The sequence below is a fragment of the Vombatus ursinus genome, unplaced genomic scaffold (genome assembly GCF_900497805.2).
Source record: "Vombatus ursinus unplaced genomic scaffold, bare-nosed wombat genome assembly UNPS02014176.1, whole genome shotgun sequence".
Classification (NCBI taxonomy): domain Eukaryota; kingdom Metazoa; phylum Chordata; class Mammalia; order Diprotodontia; family Vombatidae; genus Vombatus; species Vombatus ursinus.
In genome coordinates this window covers 1,031,763-1,047,710 of record NW_020953954.1, presented here as the reverse complement: position 1 = coordinate 1,047,710, position 15,948 = coordinate 1,031,763, and the positions used below count along the sequence as shown (strand labels likewise).

General features: G+C 49.4%; 1 protein-coding gene across 1 annotated transcript in view; it reads left to right on the top strand.

The window, feature by feature from the left end:
* Positions 1 to 15,948, top strand: part of CHID1 (chitinase domain containing 1) — a 90,512-nt gene that overhangs the window by 25,716 nt on the left and 48,848 nt on the right. The window contains exon 8 of the mRNA XM_027860197.1: positions 4,573 to 4,665. Within this exon, the coding sequence (XP_027715998.1) occupies positions 4,573 to 4,665 (93 nt within the window). The remainder of the gene's footprint in view (positions 1 to 4,572; positions 4,666 to 15,948) is intronic.

The following is a 15,948-nucleotide window of genomic DNA, read 5'->3' as shown; positions in this document are numbered from 1 at the left end:
GAGGGTAGCACGTGGGAGGGGCTGGAGTACAGTCCGGGGGTGCTGAGGTCCTCCTGCTGCGTTCTCTTCTGCCAGTGCCTCCATGAGCTGCTGCCCTCCTGGGGCCATGATGGTGACCAGCTGAGGGTTGCTGTTCTCCCCTTGGGGAAGAGGATGAGGAACAGACTTCCCGTTGCACCCCCAGAGTCTTCTTGGCAGGTGATGGCAGGTGACAGCCACCAGGGAGGGCTTAGGGAGACTTGGGGGGGGCAGCCCGTGCTGCCACCGCAGCCCTGGCAAGGAGATCCTGCGCCCCTCCCCCCAGGAGTCCCAGAATCCGGCCCGGTGTCCGGGCAAGCATCCCTGTCTCTGCTGGAGGGCCCAGCATGCGCCCTTCCCGGGACAGCTCTCCTCACTGGGGAGGGTTGTCTGAAGCGGGCTGATCAGCCCATCAGAGACTGGGAGGCAGCTGCTGTGTCCTCTCACCCCCGTGGGCAGTGAGGGGAGATCATTAGCGGCGTGAGCCTGAGCCTCCTTCCTGGTGCCAGGCCATCTGCAGGCCGGAGGCATGGGACATGGGGGGAGGAGAGGTTCCCCACGCAAGGAAGCCTGACTCCTTTAGACTAATGGAGTGAGACATCGAATTCCTTTAGAACCTGGCCCAAATTTTGAGAAGAGCCCGCAGGGTCCCAGCCCCTCCTTTCACAGAGGAGGGCAGGAGGGTGAGTCCCACTGGCGGCCAGGGCAGGATTTGAATCCAGGCCCCCTGACGAGGCAGCCAGCTGTCGCTGCTGTCCTTCCCCCATGCAGCCTCTCTTTGCCTGATTGAGTTCAAGTCTGTCCTCCTGGGTAGGTCACCTATTCCCCTTGCAATCTTGCTGACCTCTGAACTGGCCAGTACCAGCTCCAGAGCAGGCTTGGGTGATGTGGGCCCCAAATATGCCTCTGGAGGGGAGAGTTCACGTGAGCCAGCTCCTGGCAGCGCCGTGGGCCCGTGCCGCCTGGCTCCTGGCATTGGGTCACGCCCAGAAGATGCAGTCCCCACTCTGCCTTTGTCTCCTCCAAGCTTGCTGAGGCTGGGGCCAGCCTTCCTGCCTGGGACAGCCCCGGGGAGCTCCCGCCCGTCCTGAGGCCTGGCATCTTGTGCCTTTTTAGAGGAATCTGAGCTTCACAGACGTCAGCAAACACTGGCATTTCCTGATAAGATGAACAGAAGGGGAGGACTGTAGGTGATGTTGCACTCTCTTGTGTGAAGCCGAGTGTGAATTGGACTGACCATGGTAGTAACAACATTGCTCCACTCCCTTCCCCGTCCCCCCGAACTTCCTCCTGCCCTCCTCTGGAGGCGCTGTTTTTCTAATGTTTCCCTGATATTTTCCAGCAGAGCCGCATCAGGAATTCTACTTAGGGTGTCTCTGTCACCCCCCCCCCAGGGTGCGCATACAAGGGCAGCCCCCATAGAAACCCTTTTTTTTTAAATTTTTTTTGGTTTAAAGTTTTGAGTTCCAAATCCTTTTTTTTCATTAATTAATTTATTTTGATTTATCAACAATCACTTCCATAAGCTTTTGAGTTTTAAATTTTCTCTCCCTCCCTCCCCACGACGGCATGCAATCTGCTATAGGCTCTGCATATACATTCTTATTAAACATATGTTTACATTAGTGATGTTGTAAAGAAGAATTAGAACCAATGGGAGGAACCACCAGGAAAAGGAAACAAAACTCAACAGGAGAAAAAAAAATAGCAAATAATATGCTCCTATCTGCATTCAGACTCCATAGTTCTTTCTTTGCATGTGGGTAGCATTTTCCATCATGAGGCCTTTGGAAATGTCTTAGATCCTTGTATTGCTGAGAAGGGTTAAGTTTATCAGTATTAGTCATCACACAACATGGCTGTTACTGTGTACAACGTTCTCCTGGTTCTGCTCACTTCACTCAGCATCAGACCATACAAGTCTTTCCAGGTTTTTCTGAAGTCTGCCTGCTCATCATTTCTTGTAGCACAATAGTATTCCATTACATTCATTTACCACAACTTGTTCAGTCATTCCCCAGTTGATGGGCAGCCCCTCAATTTCCAATTCTCGGCCACCACAAAAAGAGCTGCTATAAATATTTTTTTACATGTGGGCTCTTTTCCCATTTGTATGATCTCTTTGAGATACAGCCCTAGAAGTGCTATTGCTGGGTCAAAGGGTATGCACATTTTTATAGCCCTTTAGGCATAGTTCCAAATTACTCTCCAGAATGGTTGGATCAGTTCACAACTCCACCAACAATGCATTAGTGTTCCAATTTTCCCACATCTTCTCCAGCATTTATCATTTTCCTGTTTCATCATGTTGACCAATCTGATAGGTGTGATGTGGTACCTCAGAGTTGTGTGATTTGCATTTCTAATCAATGGTGATTTAGAGCATTTTATCATGATTGTAGATGGCTTTAATTTCTTCATCTGAAAATTGCCTGTTCGTATCCTTTAACCATTTGTCAGTTGGGGAATGACTTGTATTCTTATAAATTTGACTTCTCTATATATTTTAGAAATGAGGTTCTTATCAGAGACACTGGTTGTAAAAATTCTCTCCTAGTTTTTTGCTTCCCTCCTAATCTTTGTTGCATTGGCTTTGTGCAAAAACTTTTCAATTTAATGTAATCAAAATTATCCATTTTGCATTTCATAATGTTTTCTATCTCTGATTTGGTCATAAATTCTCCTGTCCTCCATAAATCTGACAGGTAAACCATTCCTTGCTCTCCCAGTTTGCTTATAGTATCAGCATTTATGTCCAAATCGTGTACCCATTTTGACTTTATCTTGGTATAGGGTATAAGATGTTGGTCTATGCCTAGTTTCTGCCATGCTCTTTTCCAGTTTTCCCAGCAGTTTTTGTCAGAGTGAGTCCTTATCCCAGAAGCTGGGGTCTTTGGATTTATCAAACAGTAGATTAGTATAGTCATCGAGGACTGTGTCTTGCATACCTAACCTATTCCACTGGTCCACCACTCTGTTTCTTAGTCAGTACCAAGCAGTTTTGATGATTGCTGCTTTACAATACAATTTAAGATCTGGAATGGCTCGGCCGCCTTCCCCTGCATTTCTTTTCATGAGTTCCCTTGATATTCTGGACCTTTTGTTCTTCCAAATGAATCTTACTAGTTTTTCTGGCTCTGTAAAATAATATTTTGGCAGTTTGATTGGTATGGATAAGTAAATTAATTTAGGTAGAATTGCCGTTTTAATTATATTAGCTTGGCCTACCCATGAGCACCTGGTGTTTTTCTAATTATTTAGATCTGACTTTCTTTGTGTGGAAAGTGTTTTGTAATTGAGTTCCTGTAGTTTGTTTCGGCAGGTATTTTATAGTGTCTGCAGTAACTTTAAATGGAATTCCTCTCTCTGCGTCTTGCCGCTGGGCTTTGTTATCTAGTAGCACACAGAAATGCTGATAGAACCCCACTGGTAACAGGCCGCCCGGCTCTCCAGCCTTTGCCTTTCCTGTGGGCTCTGCTTCTGCCTCTGTCATGGGGGCTCAGCTGGGCTGGGGCTCTGCCCTGTGGCTAGGCACAGGGCAGAGCACTTGCCCCTAAGCTTCTCTGGGGGAGGAGCTCTCAAATTCCTGGTGAGAATCCAGCATCTCAAGCCGGAACTAGGCGTCCAGCCCCCAACCCTCCACTGGTTTTCACTCCCCTCTCCTCTCCCTTAGTGCTGGAGGAAGGGGGCGCTGGCCCTTCTATTTGGCCAAGGTCCACCAAGGCTTTAGCAGCTCTGTTGAGATCACACTCCCCTTGGAGAACGTCTCCCCCCTGGCCAATAAGCCTGGACTCCAGCTCAGTGGACAGAGATGGGGGTAAAGCTGCCCTCCACTCCTCTTGCCCTGGCAGACCAAGAGAGCCCCAAGCCCAGTCAAGCTGGATCCTGCTGACCAGCCCCAGCCCCCGTGACACTGAGGTGGACAAGGGGAGAGACCCAGGGCAAAGGCCAGCCCTCCCCCCACAAGTCACATGGCTTTCCCCAGCCATGTGCCAAGACCCTGTCCCAGGGCTGCCCAGCAGCCTGTCTGTCATCATCGTGAGAAGACCTTTGTCTGAGAAGGCCTATCCCTGTGGAGCTGCACCCGGTTGGCCTCCTTCCCGGAGGTTCCCGTGGTGGGGAAGGCTGTGCCTGGTGCTCCCTCCGCCCCTGGAGCGTTCCCTGCCAGCTCCTTCTTTGCTTCTGGGGCGGATGGCGAGAGGGAGACTTCCCACAGTGCCTTGGACTTGGATGTCTGGCTTAGAAGGAAACCTAAGTGTCTGTGAGGTCAGGGAAGGGCAATGTTGTCTCCATTTCAAAAAAGGAGGAGGCAGACACTCCCAGAAATGGCATCCAAGAGGCCGGCGAGCTCGACTGATTCCTGGGGAAAGCCTAGAGTGGGCCCTTGGAGAGGTGACTGGCGCTGTCTGGATTAGGGGAGCCAGTGGGGTTCCGGCTCGTGCCTGGAGTCTGAGCACAAGGGGCTGGAAGGGAGCCCCTCCTCCAGCTGGGTCTGGAAGGGGCAGCGCTGCTGTCCTGTGGACTCTGGGGTGAAATGCGTCCCCTCTCTTCCAGAGATCTCCTGCACACGCTGACTCATGTTGTGGAGGCTTTGCATCAGGCCCAGCTGCTGGTCATCCTGGTCGTCCCGTCCACCATCGTCCCGGGGTGAGTAGACAGAGAGCTCGGGCCAAGCCAGGCTGAGCTGCTGGGCTTGTGTTCAGGGGGAGGAGCTGGCCTGTGGCCTTGGGCCTCCTCCGGGCTCCTTACCCCGGCATTGGAAGGTTTGTCCTGAGCCCTGTCCTTGGGCTCACTATGTGAGTGAGGGTCACCTCCCGTGGGGATGCGCCAGCCCCGGGACCCTCTCAAAGGCTGAGCTCCAGGGCAGGTCTCTGAGAGACGTTCCGGGGTCCGTGAGGTGCCCTTCAGGGCTGCTGACGAAGCGGTGTGCTGGGTACGCGTGGAGACTGGCAAACACAGGCAGCACCTGCCAGGGGCCTCTGTGCCACCCACACCCTTCACCGGCCCGGCAAGGGAGGTGATTGTTGTACGCACTTATCACCAAATGGAAGCGGTGTGGCTGGCACAGAACAGGCAGCGTTTGATAAGTGCTCGTCCCGCCTCGCCTGCCCCGTGGTGGGGCTCCAGGAGGACCCTCCATGCTTACCAGGGAGCCCCCCAATGGAGACAGCAGTCAGCACGGGTGCTGGGAAATCTGCCCCCTCAGAGCCTGAGCCGAAGGCCTCTGCGTGACCTCCCAGGCACACCTTTTTCCCCTGCCTCCATGGGGTGGTCAGAGCAGAGCCCCCAGGGAGGTGCTGCCCCTCACACCTCCCAGGGGCCCTTTCCAGATGTGGGAAGACCCTGGGAAGAGGGGTGGGCCTTCCTGCCCGCAGCCGATGTCTATCGGTGAGAGCTAGTGTGACAGCGCGGGGAGTGGCCAATGAGTGGTCAGTGTGCCAAGGAGGTGGGTGGAATGGCACTGAACTCTCCTGGGGCTGGCCTGTTGGCCCAGGCTCCCTTAAGATCCTGCGTCTCTGGGCTGGTCAGCGCCAATGGGGTCCTAGCACCTGGGCATTTGGAGATGGAGAGAGAGAAGTGCTGAGGACCCTGCCCCCTGGGGAGGAGAGCTGAGCTTCAGCCCCAGCAAGGCCAGGCCTCGTGGCAGAGTTCTCCGAAGGTTGGTTCTGTCACCCTCTGCACCCAAATCGAGGGCTTAGGGATTGGTGCGGCAGTTACTGTAGGGGTGGGGGTGAAGAGATGGGCGTGGCTGCAGCCTCTGGGAGTGTTAGGTAGGGCACCTTAGCTGTCTGAGGCCACATCTGAAGAGGAGAAAGGGGTGATCAGCCTGGGGATGGGGAGGCAAGGAGGACCTCGTGGAGGGGACGGGGCGTGGCGGCCTAGAGTGAGTGAGGAGCAGAGGGGGCTTGTGGGCTGACCGCTCAGAGAAGGAAGAGGAGGTCAGAAGAGCTGGTGCAGCCACCAGGAGGTGCTTCTTCTGCCTTGAATGTCAGGCCTTGTCCGTGGGGGCAGGCATGGTTTTTCATCTTTGTCTTTGAGCCGGTGCCTGGTACAGAGCAGGTCTTTGATAAAAGCTAAAGGCTGCGGGCTTGGCAGACAGACTCGGGTCTCACCCTGCTCCCCCATCCCCTCCATGGACAATTGACTTTTTGGATTTCCCATTTATCCTGCCACGTTCCATCTGACTCTTTTCTGGCGTAGGGTGGGGGCGCACATGTCATCTGCCCAGGCTGTCCCCCCACGTTTCTGCTGACTCTGCTCTGAGAGCGAGGCCGTGGTCCAGGCTGGTGATTTCCGCGTCTTAGCTGAACTCGACCTGCAGAGAAACCTCATTTGCCTTTGCTGTTGTGGGCCAGTGGTCATCCTTGCTCTGGGAGCCCCACCATCCCTTCTCCCTTCTCCTGTTCACAAACATGGGCGTGTGCAGGGATGCGGCTGTCCCACACACATCCGCTCTGCCTGGCCTTCCTCCTGAAGCAGGGGGAGCTCTCCACCTCTGGGTAGCAGGCTGTGGTTTACCCGAACCCCAGGGCCACTGTGGGTGTGGGTGGGAGTATGCCCCTGTGCTGCTCAGCCCTCGGCCTGTCTTCTGGATGCTGCGTGAGGCCTGATGCCTTGAATCCCTCCGTCAGTACAGTGTGAGCTATAGCAAGGAAAGGAGAGAGAACCTGGAGGTATCAGGGAACAGCAGGGCCAGCGGTGTGTCCTCTACCTAACTGTATGGGGGGGTCCTCCCAGGCAGAGGCGCCTGGGGACACTGGGTTGGCTGCCCCAGCTCCCTCATTTCATCCATCTGCCATCAGCTCCTCCATGAGCTGCCGACCTGGCTGGTGTGTTCACTGAGGAAAGCTGGAGGCCAGGCCAGCTGGAGTTTGCAGGTTCTCTCCCTCCTGCCCAAAGCCCCCCCAGGAACTCCCAGTCAGCCCCTGATGTTTGACTCGGTGCTGGACTTCCAGCTGGGCCAGCCAGTCTTGAGGCCCCTGTGGACTCTGTCGCCCCTGGGCGACAGAAGCAGAAGCCTACTTGCCTGGCATCTGTCCCCACTGCAGACCATCCTCCTTGTAGGTGTTGAATTCATAGGTCTGACCGCGTCAGTCAGTCAGTGAACACGAAGCACCTGCTATGTGCCAGGTACTGTGCTAAGTGCTTTGTACAAATATTATCTCAATTGATCCTTATCAGGTAGGTGTTATTATTATCCCCATTTTATAGTTGAGGAAACTGAGGCAAACAGCAGTTAAGTGACTTTTCCAGAGCCAAGCAACTAGGAAGGGTCTGAGGATGGAGTTGAACTCCATCGTCCTGATTCCAGGCCCAGTGCGCTGTCCATGGTGCTACCTAGCTCTGTTTATTCCTTTGTTTTCTAATGTTGGGTTTTAAACAGGAATGGGCACTGTATCTATTCAGAAGCTTTTTCTTTGTCTGTTCAGAGTTGTATGATTTTGTGTTACAGCGTGGGTCAATTATGCTTACAGTTTTCTTCATAATATTGAACTAGCCCAACATTCCCAGTATAAATGCAGCGTGGACGTAGTGTATGCTTTGTTTTAGGTTGCTGTAGTTGCCTTACTAATACTTTATTTAGAATTTTTGCGTCAGTATTCATTAAGGATATTGGTTTGTACTTTTCTTTGACTTTTTCTGACTTAGGTTTCAAGACCAAATTTATGAGAGAAAGAATTTGGAAAGAATTTTCCTATTTTATTCAAACAGTTTGTATAGTTTTGGAATTAATCATTCTTTAAATATTTGGTAGAATTAGCTTATAAGTCCATCAGGTCCTGGGATTTTTTACTTTGAGTTGTTCAATTTATTTTTCTAAAAGAGGGCTATTTCTTTTTTTTTTTTTTCCAGCTAGGCAGTGGGTTAAGTGACTTGCCCGGGGTCATGCAGCTAGTAAGTGTTATGTGTCTGAAGCTGGATATGAACTCAAGTCCTCCTGAATCCAGGGCCGGTGCTCTATCCACTGTGCCACCTAGTTGCCCTCAAAGGAGAAATTAGTTTGGGTTGGTTTTTTGTTTTTTTTTTTTGGTGAGGCAGTTAGGGTTAAGTGACTTGCCTAGAGTCACATAGTGAGTACTATGTGTCTGAGGTCGGATTTGAACCCAGGTCCTCCTGATTTCAGGGCCAGTACTCTATCCACTGCGACACCTAGCTGCCCCATGAGAGGGTTATTTCAGTACTCTTTTTCCTATTCTGGTAACCTGGGCAGTTTATATTTTTGTAAGTATTCATCCATTTTATTGGATTGTCAGTTTTATTGGCATATAGTTGGGTGAAATAGCTCTTAATTACATTTATTTCTTTGTCGTGCTTGTATGTTCACCTTTTTTCATTTTTTATTTTAGTCATTTGGTTTTTTTAAAAATCAAGTTAATAGTTTATCTGTTTTATTGGGTTTTTTTTTAACTAGGTCCTAGATTTATTTATTAACTCAATAATTTTTTTTTTTTGCTTTTATTTGTGTCCATCTCTCCGATTTTCATGGTTTCCATTTTGGTGTTTAATTGGGAATTTTAAATTTGTTGGTTTTCTAGCTATTTTAATTGAGTACCCAATTTATTGATCTGCTTTTTCTCTCTTTTATTGATGAAGATATTTAGAAATATACATTTTTCCAACTGCTTCTTTGGCCATGTCCCACAAATTTTTATATGTTGTCTCACTATTATCATTATCTTCAGTGGAATTATTGATTATTTCTGTGACTTATTCCTGAATGCATTTGTTCTTTAGGATTAAACTATTTAGTTTCCAACTTTTTATTAATTAATTTATTTTTAGTTTTCAACAATCACTTCCATAAGCTTTTGAGTTTTATATTGTTCTCCACCTCCCTCCATACCTCCCTCCCCAAGCCGGTGTGCAATCTGATTAGTTTCCAACTTTTAATCTTTGTTTCAGAGGCCCTTTATTGAATGATTTTTTTTTTTGTATTATGGCTGGTAAAAGATACATTTAATATTTCTACTTTTCTGTATTTGTTTGCAAGGTTTTTATGCCTTAATATATATAGTGAATTTTTGAGAAGGTGCCATGCATAGCTGAGAGATAGGTACATTCCTTTCTATTCCCATTGAATATTCTCCAGAATTCTACCATATCTAACTTTTCCAAAATTCTATTCAGGACTTTCATTTCTTTTCTCTTTACTTATTTTTTTCATTAGATTTATTTACATCTGATAGAGCCCCCACTATTGTAGTTTCACTGTCTATTTCTTCGTGTAACTCATTTAACTTTTTCTTTAAGTTTAGATTTGGTGTGTGTATGTTTAGAATAAGTGCTAATTCATTGTCTATGGTACCTTTTAGCAAAATGTAGTTTCCCTGTTTTTCACTTTTAATTAGGTCTTTTTTTCTTTTTGCTTTGTCTGAGATCATGATTGCCACCCCTGCCTTTTCTCCTCTAGTTGAAGCATAATAGATTCTAATCCAGCCCCTTATTTTAACCCTGTGCGTATCTTTCTGTTTCAAGTGTGTTTCTTCTTCACCGTATTGTTGGACTCTGGTTTCTCGTCCAGTATGCTGTCCTCTTCCGTTTTCTGGGTGAGTCCCTCCCATTAACATTCACAGTTACAATCATTAATTGTGTATTACCTTCCATCCTATTCTCTTATGCTTTTCCTTTTCTCTTTCTCCCTGCCTTCATTTTGGTTTGTTTCTGACTAGTCCTTCCCTTAATCTGCTCTCCCTCTCGGTACGCCTGCTTTCCCTGTTGAATAAGATGTATTTCTGCACCTAGCTGTGGTGTGTGTGTGTTCCCTCCTTTGAGCAGTTCAGATGACAGTTGGGTTCAGGTGTGTACTGCTCCCCTCTACTCCGTCCTCCTTTGTGGTTAGCCTTCCACTCATGCACCACGTTTATATCAGATAGTTTTCCCAGTTCTTCCTCTCTCTTCTCCCCACTCCCTATACCTTCCTCTTCACACTGCTTTTATTCTTTTACTATCATCAGAGCATAGTAGAATAACTCAGGCCTTCTGTCTAATCAGACTGCTGTGACCCCTGATTGTGATAGGGTTCTGAGGGGAAACATGTATCCTCTCCCCGTTTAAGAATGTAAACGATTTAATTCTGTTTAGTCCTTTGTTCACTCATATTGATCTTTTTGTGCTTCCCTTCACACCTGTGTTTGAACGTCATATTTTCTATTTAGCTCTGGTCTTTTCATCAGGAATGCTTGGAAGTCCTCTAATTAATTGTCCATTTTCCCCTCAATACGATAATACTCAGTTTTGTTAGGTAGGTTATTCTTAGTTGTAATCCTAGATCCTTTGCCTTCTAGAATGGCGTCCTCTAAGCTCTCTGCTCCTGTATAATGGTGCTTGCTAAATCTTGTGTGATCTTGACTGTGGCTCCTAGGTGTTCGAATTATTTCTTTCTGGCTGCTTGATGTATTTCCTCCTTGACATGGGAGCCCTGGAATTTGGCTATAAGGTTCCTGGGAGTTTTCATTTTGGATTTCTTTGAGGAGGTGCCTGGTGGATTCTTGCTACTTCTACTTTGCCCTCTGGATCTAAGAGGTCTAGGCAATTTCCTTTTATGATTTCTTCAATTATGATGTCTAGGCTTTTTTTTTTTTTTTTAAATCAGGACTTTCAGGTAGTCCAGTGATTCCTAAATTATCTCTCCTCAATCTGTTTTCCAGGTCAGTGTTTTTTTTTTTTACTATGAGTTGCTTCACATTTTCTTCTATTTTTCTGCCTTGTGACATCGTTTTAACATTTCTCAGTATTTCATGGAGTCATTGGCTTCTATTTAGCACATTCGAATTTTCAAGGAGATATTTTCTGGGTCAAGGTTTTGTGCCTCTTGGGCCAAGCTGTTAATTCTCTTTTGGTATCTTTTTTCCACAGCTCTCATTTCTTTTCCCATTTTTTCCCCTACTGCTTTTATTTTGTTTTTAAAATCATTTTTTAACTCTTGGTTTACTTCTTCCAGAAATTTTGGTTGGCTTGTGTCCAGACTGCAGTTTTCTTTGAGGCTTTGCTTGTAGATGCTTTGGAGTCATTATCTTCTTCTGGGTTTGTGTTGAGCTTCTCTGTCACCATAATAGCTCTTTATGATGATTTTCTTTTTCTTTTCTTTTCTCTCTTTTTGTTTGCTCATTCTCCCAGCCTACTGCTTGACTTTGGACTTGATGTTAGTAGGCGCTTTGCTCACCTCTTGGAAGGTGTCTGACCCAAGCTTCTGTCCTCTTATATCCTCCTTTCATTTTCATAGCTGAGGTCAGGGGCCTTCAAGTTTTCACTGATCCCAAAGTATAATGTTGCGGTTTCATGGTTTGTTGTGGGGATCATCTCGAAAGAATTCACAGACTCAGACTACATCTAATCCAAGCGAAGGCATTTATTGAGATTTGGTGCCCTTCAGAAGCGGGCTAGGTTCCAAGAGGAAGCAGCAACTTAGTAAGACAACACAGGCCTTCTGCTCTGCTACTGGGTTCAGAGGCATCATTCCTTTGTAAACTTGCCCCCGGCTCGGTGATTGATCATCACTGCCCCTACTGGCAGACTCTCCCTTCTTCCCAACTGAGAACTCAGCTGTGGTTGACTGAAGTGCCAGTTGGCATCAGATGGCAGAAGGGATCCCAGGGCACCCTGATTAGGGATGTTAGGGATATTCTTCCTGCCCTGGGGCCCAGTCTCTGCTCTTTCAGTCCCACTGGCACAGATGGGCTCCTGGCCAGACCCCATCTCCAGTGTCCACAGACTTCTCTGCCCATCTCCCTAAGCCACCCTGGGCTGGAAAAATGGACTCACTGTGACTTTTTCCTGGTTTTCCCAGTTAGAATTCAGAGTAGGCTTGACAAGGGTGTCAGGCTTCCTACTGCTTCCCCACATTGATTCTGCCTACAAACAGAAGATTTCATATTTGCTCCTGGAGGGTAGAGGGTGACACGGTCAGACCTGCACTTTAGGAAAGCCACTTTGATAGCTGGGTGGAGGATGGATTAGAGCAAGGAGAGACTGAGGCAGGCAGTATCCCGAGCAGCTACTGCTGAGGTGATGAGGGCCTGCACCGGGGTGGGGGCATGCTGGGGGCGTGCTGGGGAGAGGCAATGAAGGTGGAGAGGCCAGGCCTTGGGAACAGATTGCATGTGGAGGAGTCAGAGGCAGAGAGAAGCTGAGGAGGCTGCCCCGGCTGCAGAGCTGGGTAACGGGGGAGGATGGAAAGTCTCAAAGGGGGCAGGTTTTTGGGGAAGAATAACGAGGTCAGTCTTGGGTGTGTGGAGTTGAAGATGTCTACGAGACCTCCATCTGGAGAGGTCCAGTAGGCACTTGGAGATTTGAGATTCAAAGTCAAGCAGAGAGGTTCGGGCTGGATACGTAGATTTGAGAGTCATCAGCTCAGAGATGAGAATCAAGCCCTGGAGCGGACGAGATCCCCCAGTGAAGCGGCCGTGCAGTAGAAGAGCGGAGGGCCCAGGACAGAGGTTACTGGGGGATGGCGATCCAGCAAAGGAAACTGAGGAGTGGTCCGACAGCCTCAGACACGCTCAGACCCTCCACAGAGGCACCTGAAGTCCCCTCACCTGATACCCTACTGTCTCCCTGCCCCCCCCAAAGCCCCAAGCCCTGTTCTTCATCCTCCCCGGGACCTCCAGTCCCTCAACCCCTCAGTTCTCTCCTGGACCATCAGCCTGCTCACCAAGGTCTGCTCCCAACCCTAGGACCTGACCCTTGCAGGCTCCAGGAAAGCTGGAAGCATCTGTGGGGCCTCCTCCCTCAGCTTCTCTGTTGCAATTGAATTTCATCTCATCTTCTCCCTGAGTGGAGAGCTCAGGCTCATGTCTGCTCTTCAGTCTGGTGCCGCTTTGAGGCCCAGAAGCCGGGGGGGTAGGGGAGCGCTGGTCCATTTCCCGCTCAGCAGTCCTGAGCCCTGTCCAGGAGAATGCGGACATCCACAGTCCAGGAATGTTAGCTGTTGCTGGCATGGTCTTTGTGGTCTCCGTGCATGTTCTCCTGAAGTCCCCTCCCTGACTTTTCCCTGGGGAGCCCAAGGCACAGAGGGGATTCAGCGTTGCTGGGGCCATGGTAGCCCCAGAGATCCCTGGGGATCCACGAGAGGGCCTCTGGGAGACTGCTCAGGGGCATGGGGGGCTGGGAGGCCCTGAGCTCAGGGTTAGAGGCCTTCTCAGACTGCTGAGAGACGGGGACTCTGTGGCCACAGCCCAAGAAGCTGGCTTGACTTCAGCAGCATTTCTCTCCTTCCTTGTCCACAGACCAAGTATGATGACTCTGTGGGCCCCAGGTCACCTCAGCATTTTTCCTCTTCCCTCTGACTACAGAGCGCTCTCATGGCTGATATTCAGGGGCTAGTCTGACTCTGGGTAGAATGGGGATGGGGGCTAGCTCAGCCGTCTCTTTACGTCTGCCCTGATGCTCTAAGCCCTATCAGGACCCTGCTGCAGTCATTGGCTCTTGGATATACAAGTTAGGAGGCAGGTCAGAGATCATGGAGCCGAGCCTGCCGGGAGCATGGAGGCTCTCCTGAGGCCTCCCAGACTGTCAGGGGTCGGGTCCGAATCCACGCCCCTCCGCACTCCCTACCCTGGAGCCAGGGGCCCTTGTTTTCTGTGTGGCCCAGACCAAGCAGGGCTTCTTTCTGCCTGCGGCAGCAGGGGAATTGACACCTCGGTCCTAATCCTTTCCAATTTCTTTGTCATTGTACGGCCTGTCCCGTGGTTCTGCTCCCTTCACTTTGCAGTAGCTCATTCAAGCCTTCCCAGGTTTCTCCAAAGCCGTTCCTTGTACCATCTCTTAAGCACAATAGGATTCCATCACATCCAGGCCACAACTTATTCAGCATTCCCCAGTGGATGGGCACCCCTCGGGTTCCCATTCTTTACCGTCCCCAAAAGACCTTGAGATATGTCTGTACATCCTTAAAGGACTAGTCCTTCCCTTGATTTACTCTCCCTCTAATTCCCCCTTCTTCCCTTTCCCTGTTTCCTTGTCGAGTGAAATGTGTTTCCATACCCAGCTCTGTGTGTGTGTTATTCCCTCCTTTGACCAGCTTGGATGAGAGGGAAGTTCAGGGATCGGCCCCTCTCACACCCCCTCCTCCTGGTTTGCAGAGATGTCCGCTTGTGCACCCTCGTTAAGTGAGATAGTTTTCCCAACCTTCCTTTCCCTCCCCTCCCCCTTTTGTTCCATCCTTCCCTTAAAATCATGCAGACAAGAGTGGTCACTCCCAGGCCTCAGTGGACTTCCTCCCTGGGGACATGTACATGTATCATCTCGCCGTGTTAGAGTGGAAGCAGTCCATCCATGTTTGATTCTTGACAGTGCACTGTTCCTTTGTGTTGACCTTTTTATGTTTCTCTTCACTCCTGTGTTTGAACTTGGAGTTTCTCCGCAGCTCAGGGCTTTTCAGCAGGAATGCCTGGGATTCCTCTATCTCCTTAAAGGTCCATTTTCTTCCCTGTAGGATTATACTCAGTTTTTCTGGGTAAGTGATTCTTAGTGGTAAGCCTGTATTCTTTGCCACCTGGCATATCGTATTCCAGGTTCTCTGCTCCTTTATAGTGATGGCTGCTAAGTCATGTGTGATCCTGACTCTGGCTCTTTGGTATTCATGTAGTGTTTTTTCTTTAACATAGAAGCTTTGGGTGTCGGCTATGATGTGCTGGCAGTTTTCATTTTGGAGTTTCATTCAGGAGCTGACCAGTGGATTCTTCCCACTTCATCCCCCTGGTTCTAAGAGATCTGGGCAGTTTCTTTTAAGAGTTCCTAAAATCTGACGTCCAGGCTCATTTTTTGATCACAGCTTTCAAGTGGTGCAACAATTCTTAAATTTTTTTCTCCTCGCTTGTTTACAAGGTCAGTAGTTTTTCCTATGAGATACCTTGAATTTTCTTTCTTTTTTTTTTCAGTCTTCTGACTTTGTTTTAATATTTTTTTTTTTTTTTGGTCTCATGGAGTCACTGGCTTCTCTTCGGTCCTCTTTTATTTCCAGAGAGTTTGCTGCTTGGGCAAAGATTTGTTCCTCTGGTGCCAAGCTGTTAATTCCCTTTCCAGTTCTTTCTTCCTTGGCTCCCATTGCTTTTCTCTTTCTTTCCTCTCCTGCTCTCCATTTATAAAAAGTTTTAACTTTTTTTGAAGTCTTGCTGCTTCTTTTCCAGGAATTCTAGTTGAGTCTGTGCCCAAGCTGAGTTTTCTTTGAGGCTTTGCTTGTGGACATTTTGGAGCCGTTCTCTTCTTCTGCATTTTCGTCTTGAGCGTCCCTGTCACCATGACAGCTCTTTGATGACGGGGTTCTCTGTCTGCTCCTTCTTCCAGTCTACTTTCTGAAGCAGGATGACTTTCTGTGAGGGCTGAGGTCGGCGCACTTCTGAAGGAAGGGTCTGGGCTGCTTCTGCTGTGACTTCCTTGGAGTGGCAAGTGCTGTGCTATTCCACTATCTCAGAGACCGCTCAGACTCGGGGCTTGAGAGTTTTCAGTGCTCCCAGAGTGGCCTGATGTGGGGCAGAAGTCGATCTCCGCCCCCCTGTCCAGGCTCGGTGAGTCAGCGGGGAGGCTCTGCTGGTCTGGGATTCCTGCCCTGCAGGAACAAGACTGGGCCAGCAGCTGGAGCTGAGCCCCTGGCCTGCTGCTGGGGCCAGTCCCAATCACTCCACCCCTGGGGGCAGGTCACCTCCTCAGTCTATCCCGGGTAGTGGGCGACAAAGGTGCCAGCTGCGTTCTGTGGCTCTGGGGTTGCCTCTCCCCAGCAGGTGGGGTACTGCTGAAGCCAGGCTTTTTCTGGACCCCCTGCCCCGTGTTTACAGCCCTCTCTCTCTCCTCGGCTGGCCAGACTGGACAAATGACCCTCTGGGACTTCTTGGTTTTCCACATCAGGCTTTGGTCTGGTGTATTTTCTGGAGCTGTTTGAAGGTGTCTAGCGTGGGGTGAGGGGGGTTGGTGGGGAGGGGACGTGGGGGATGG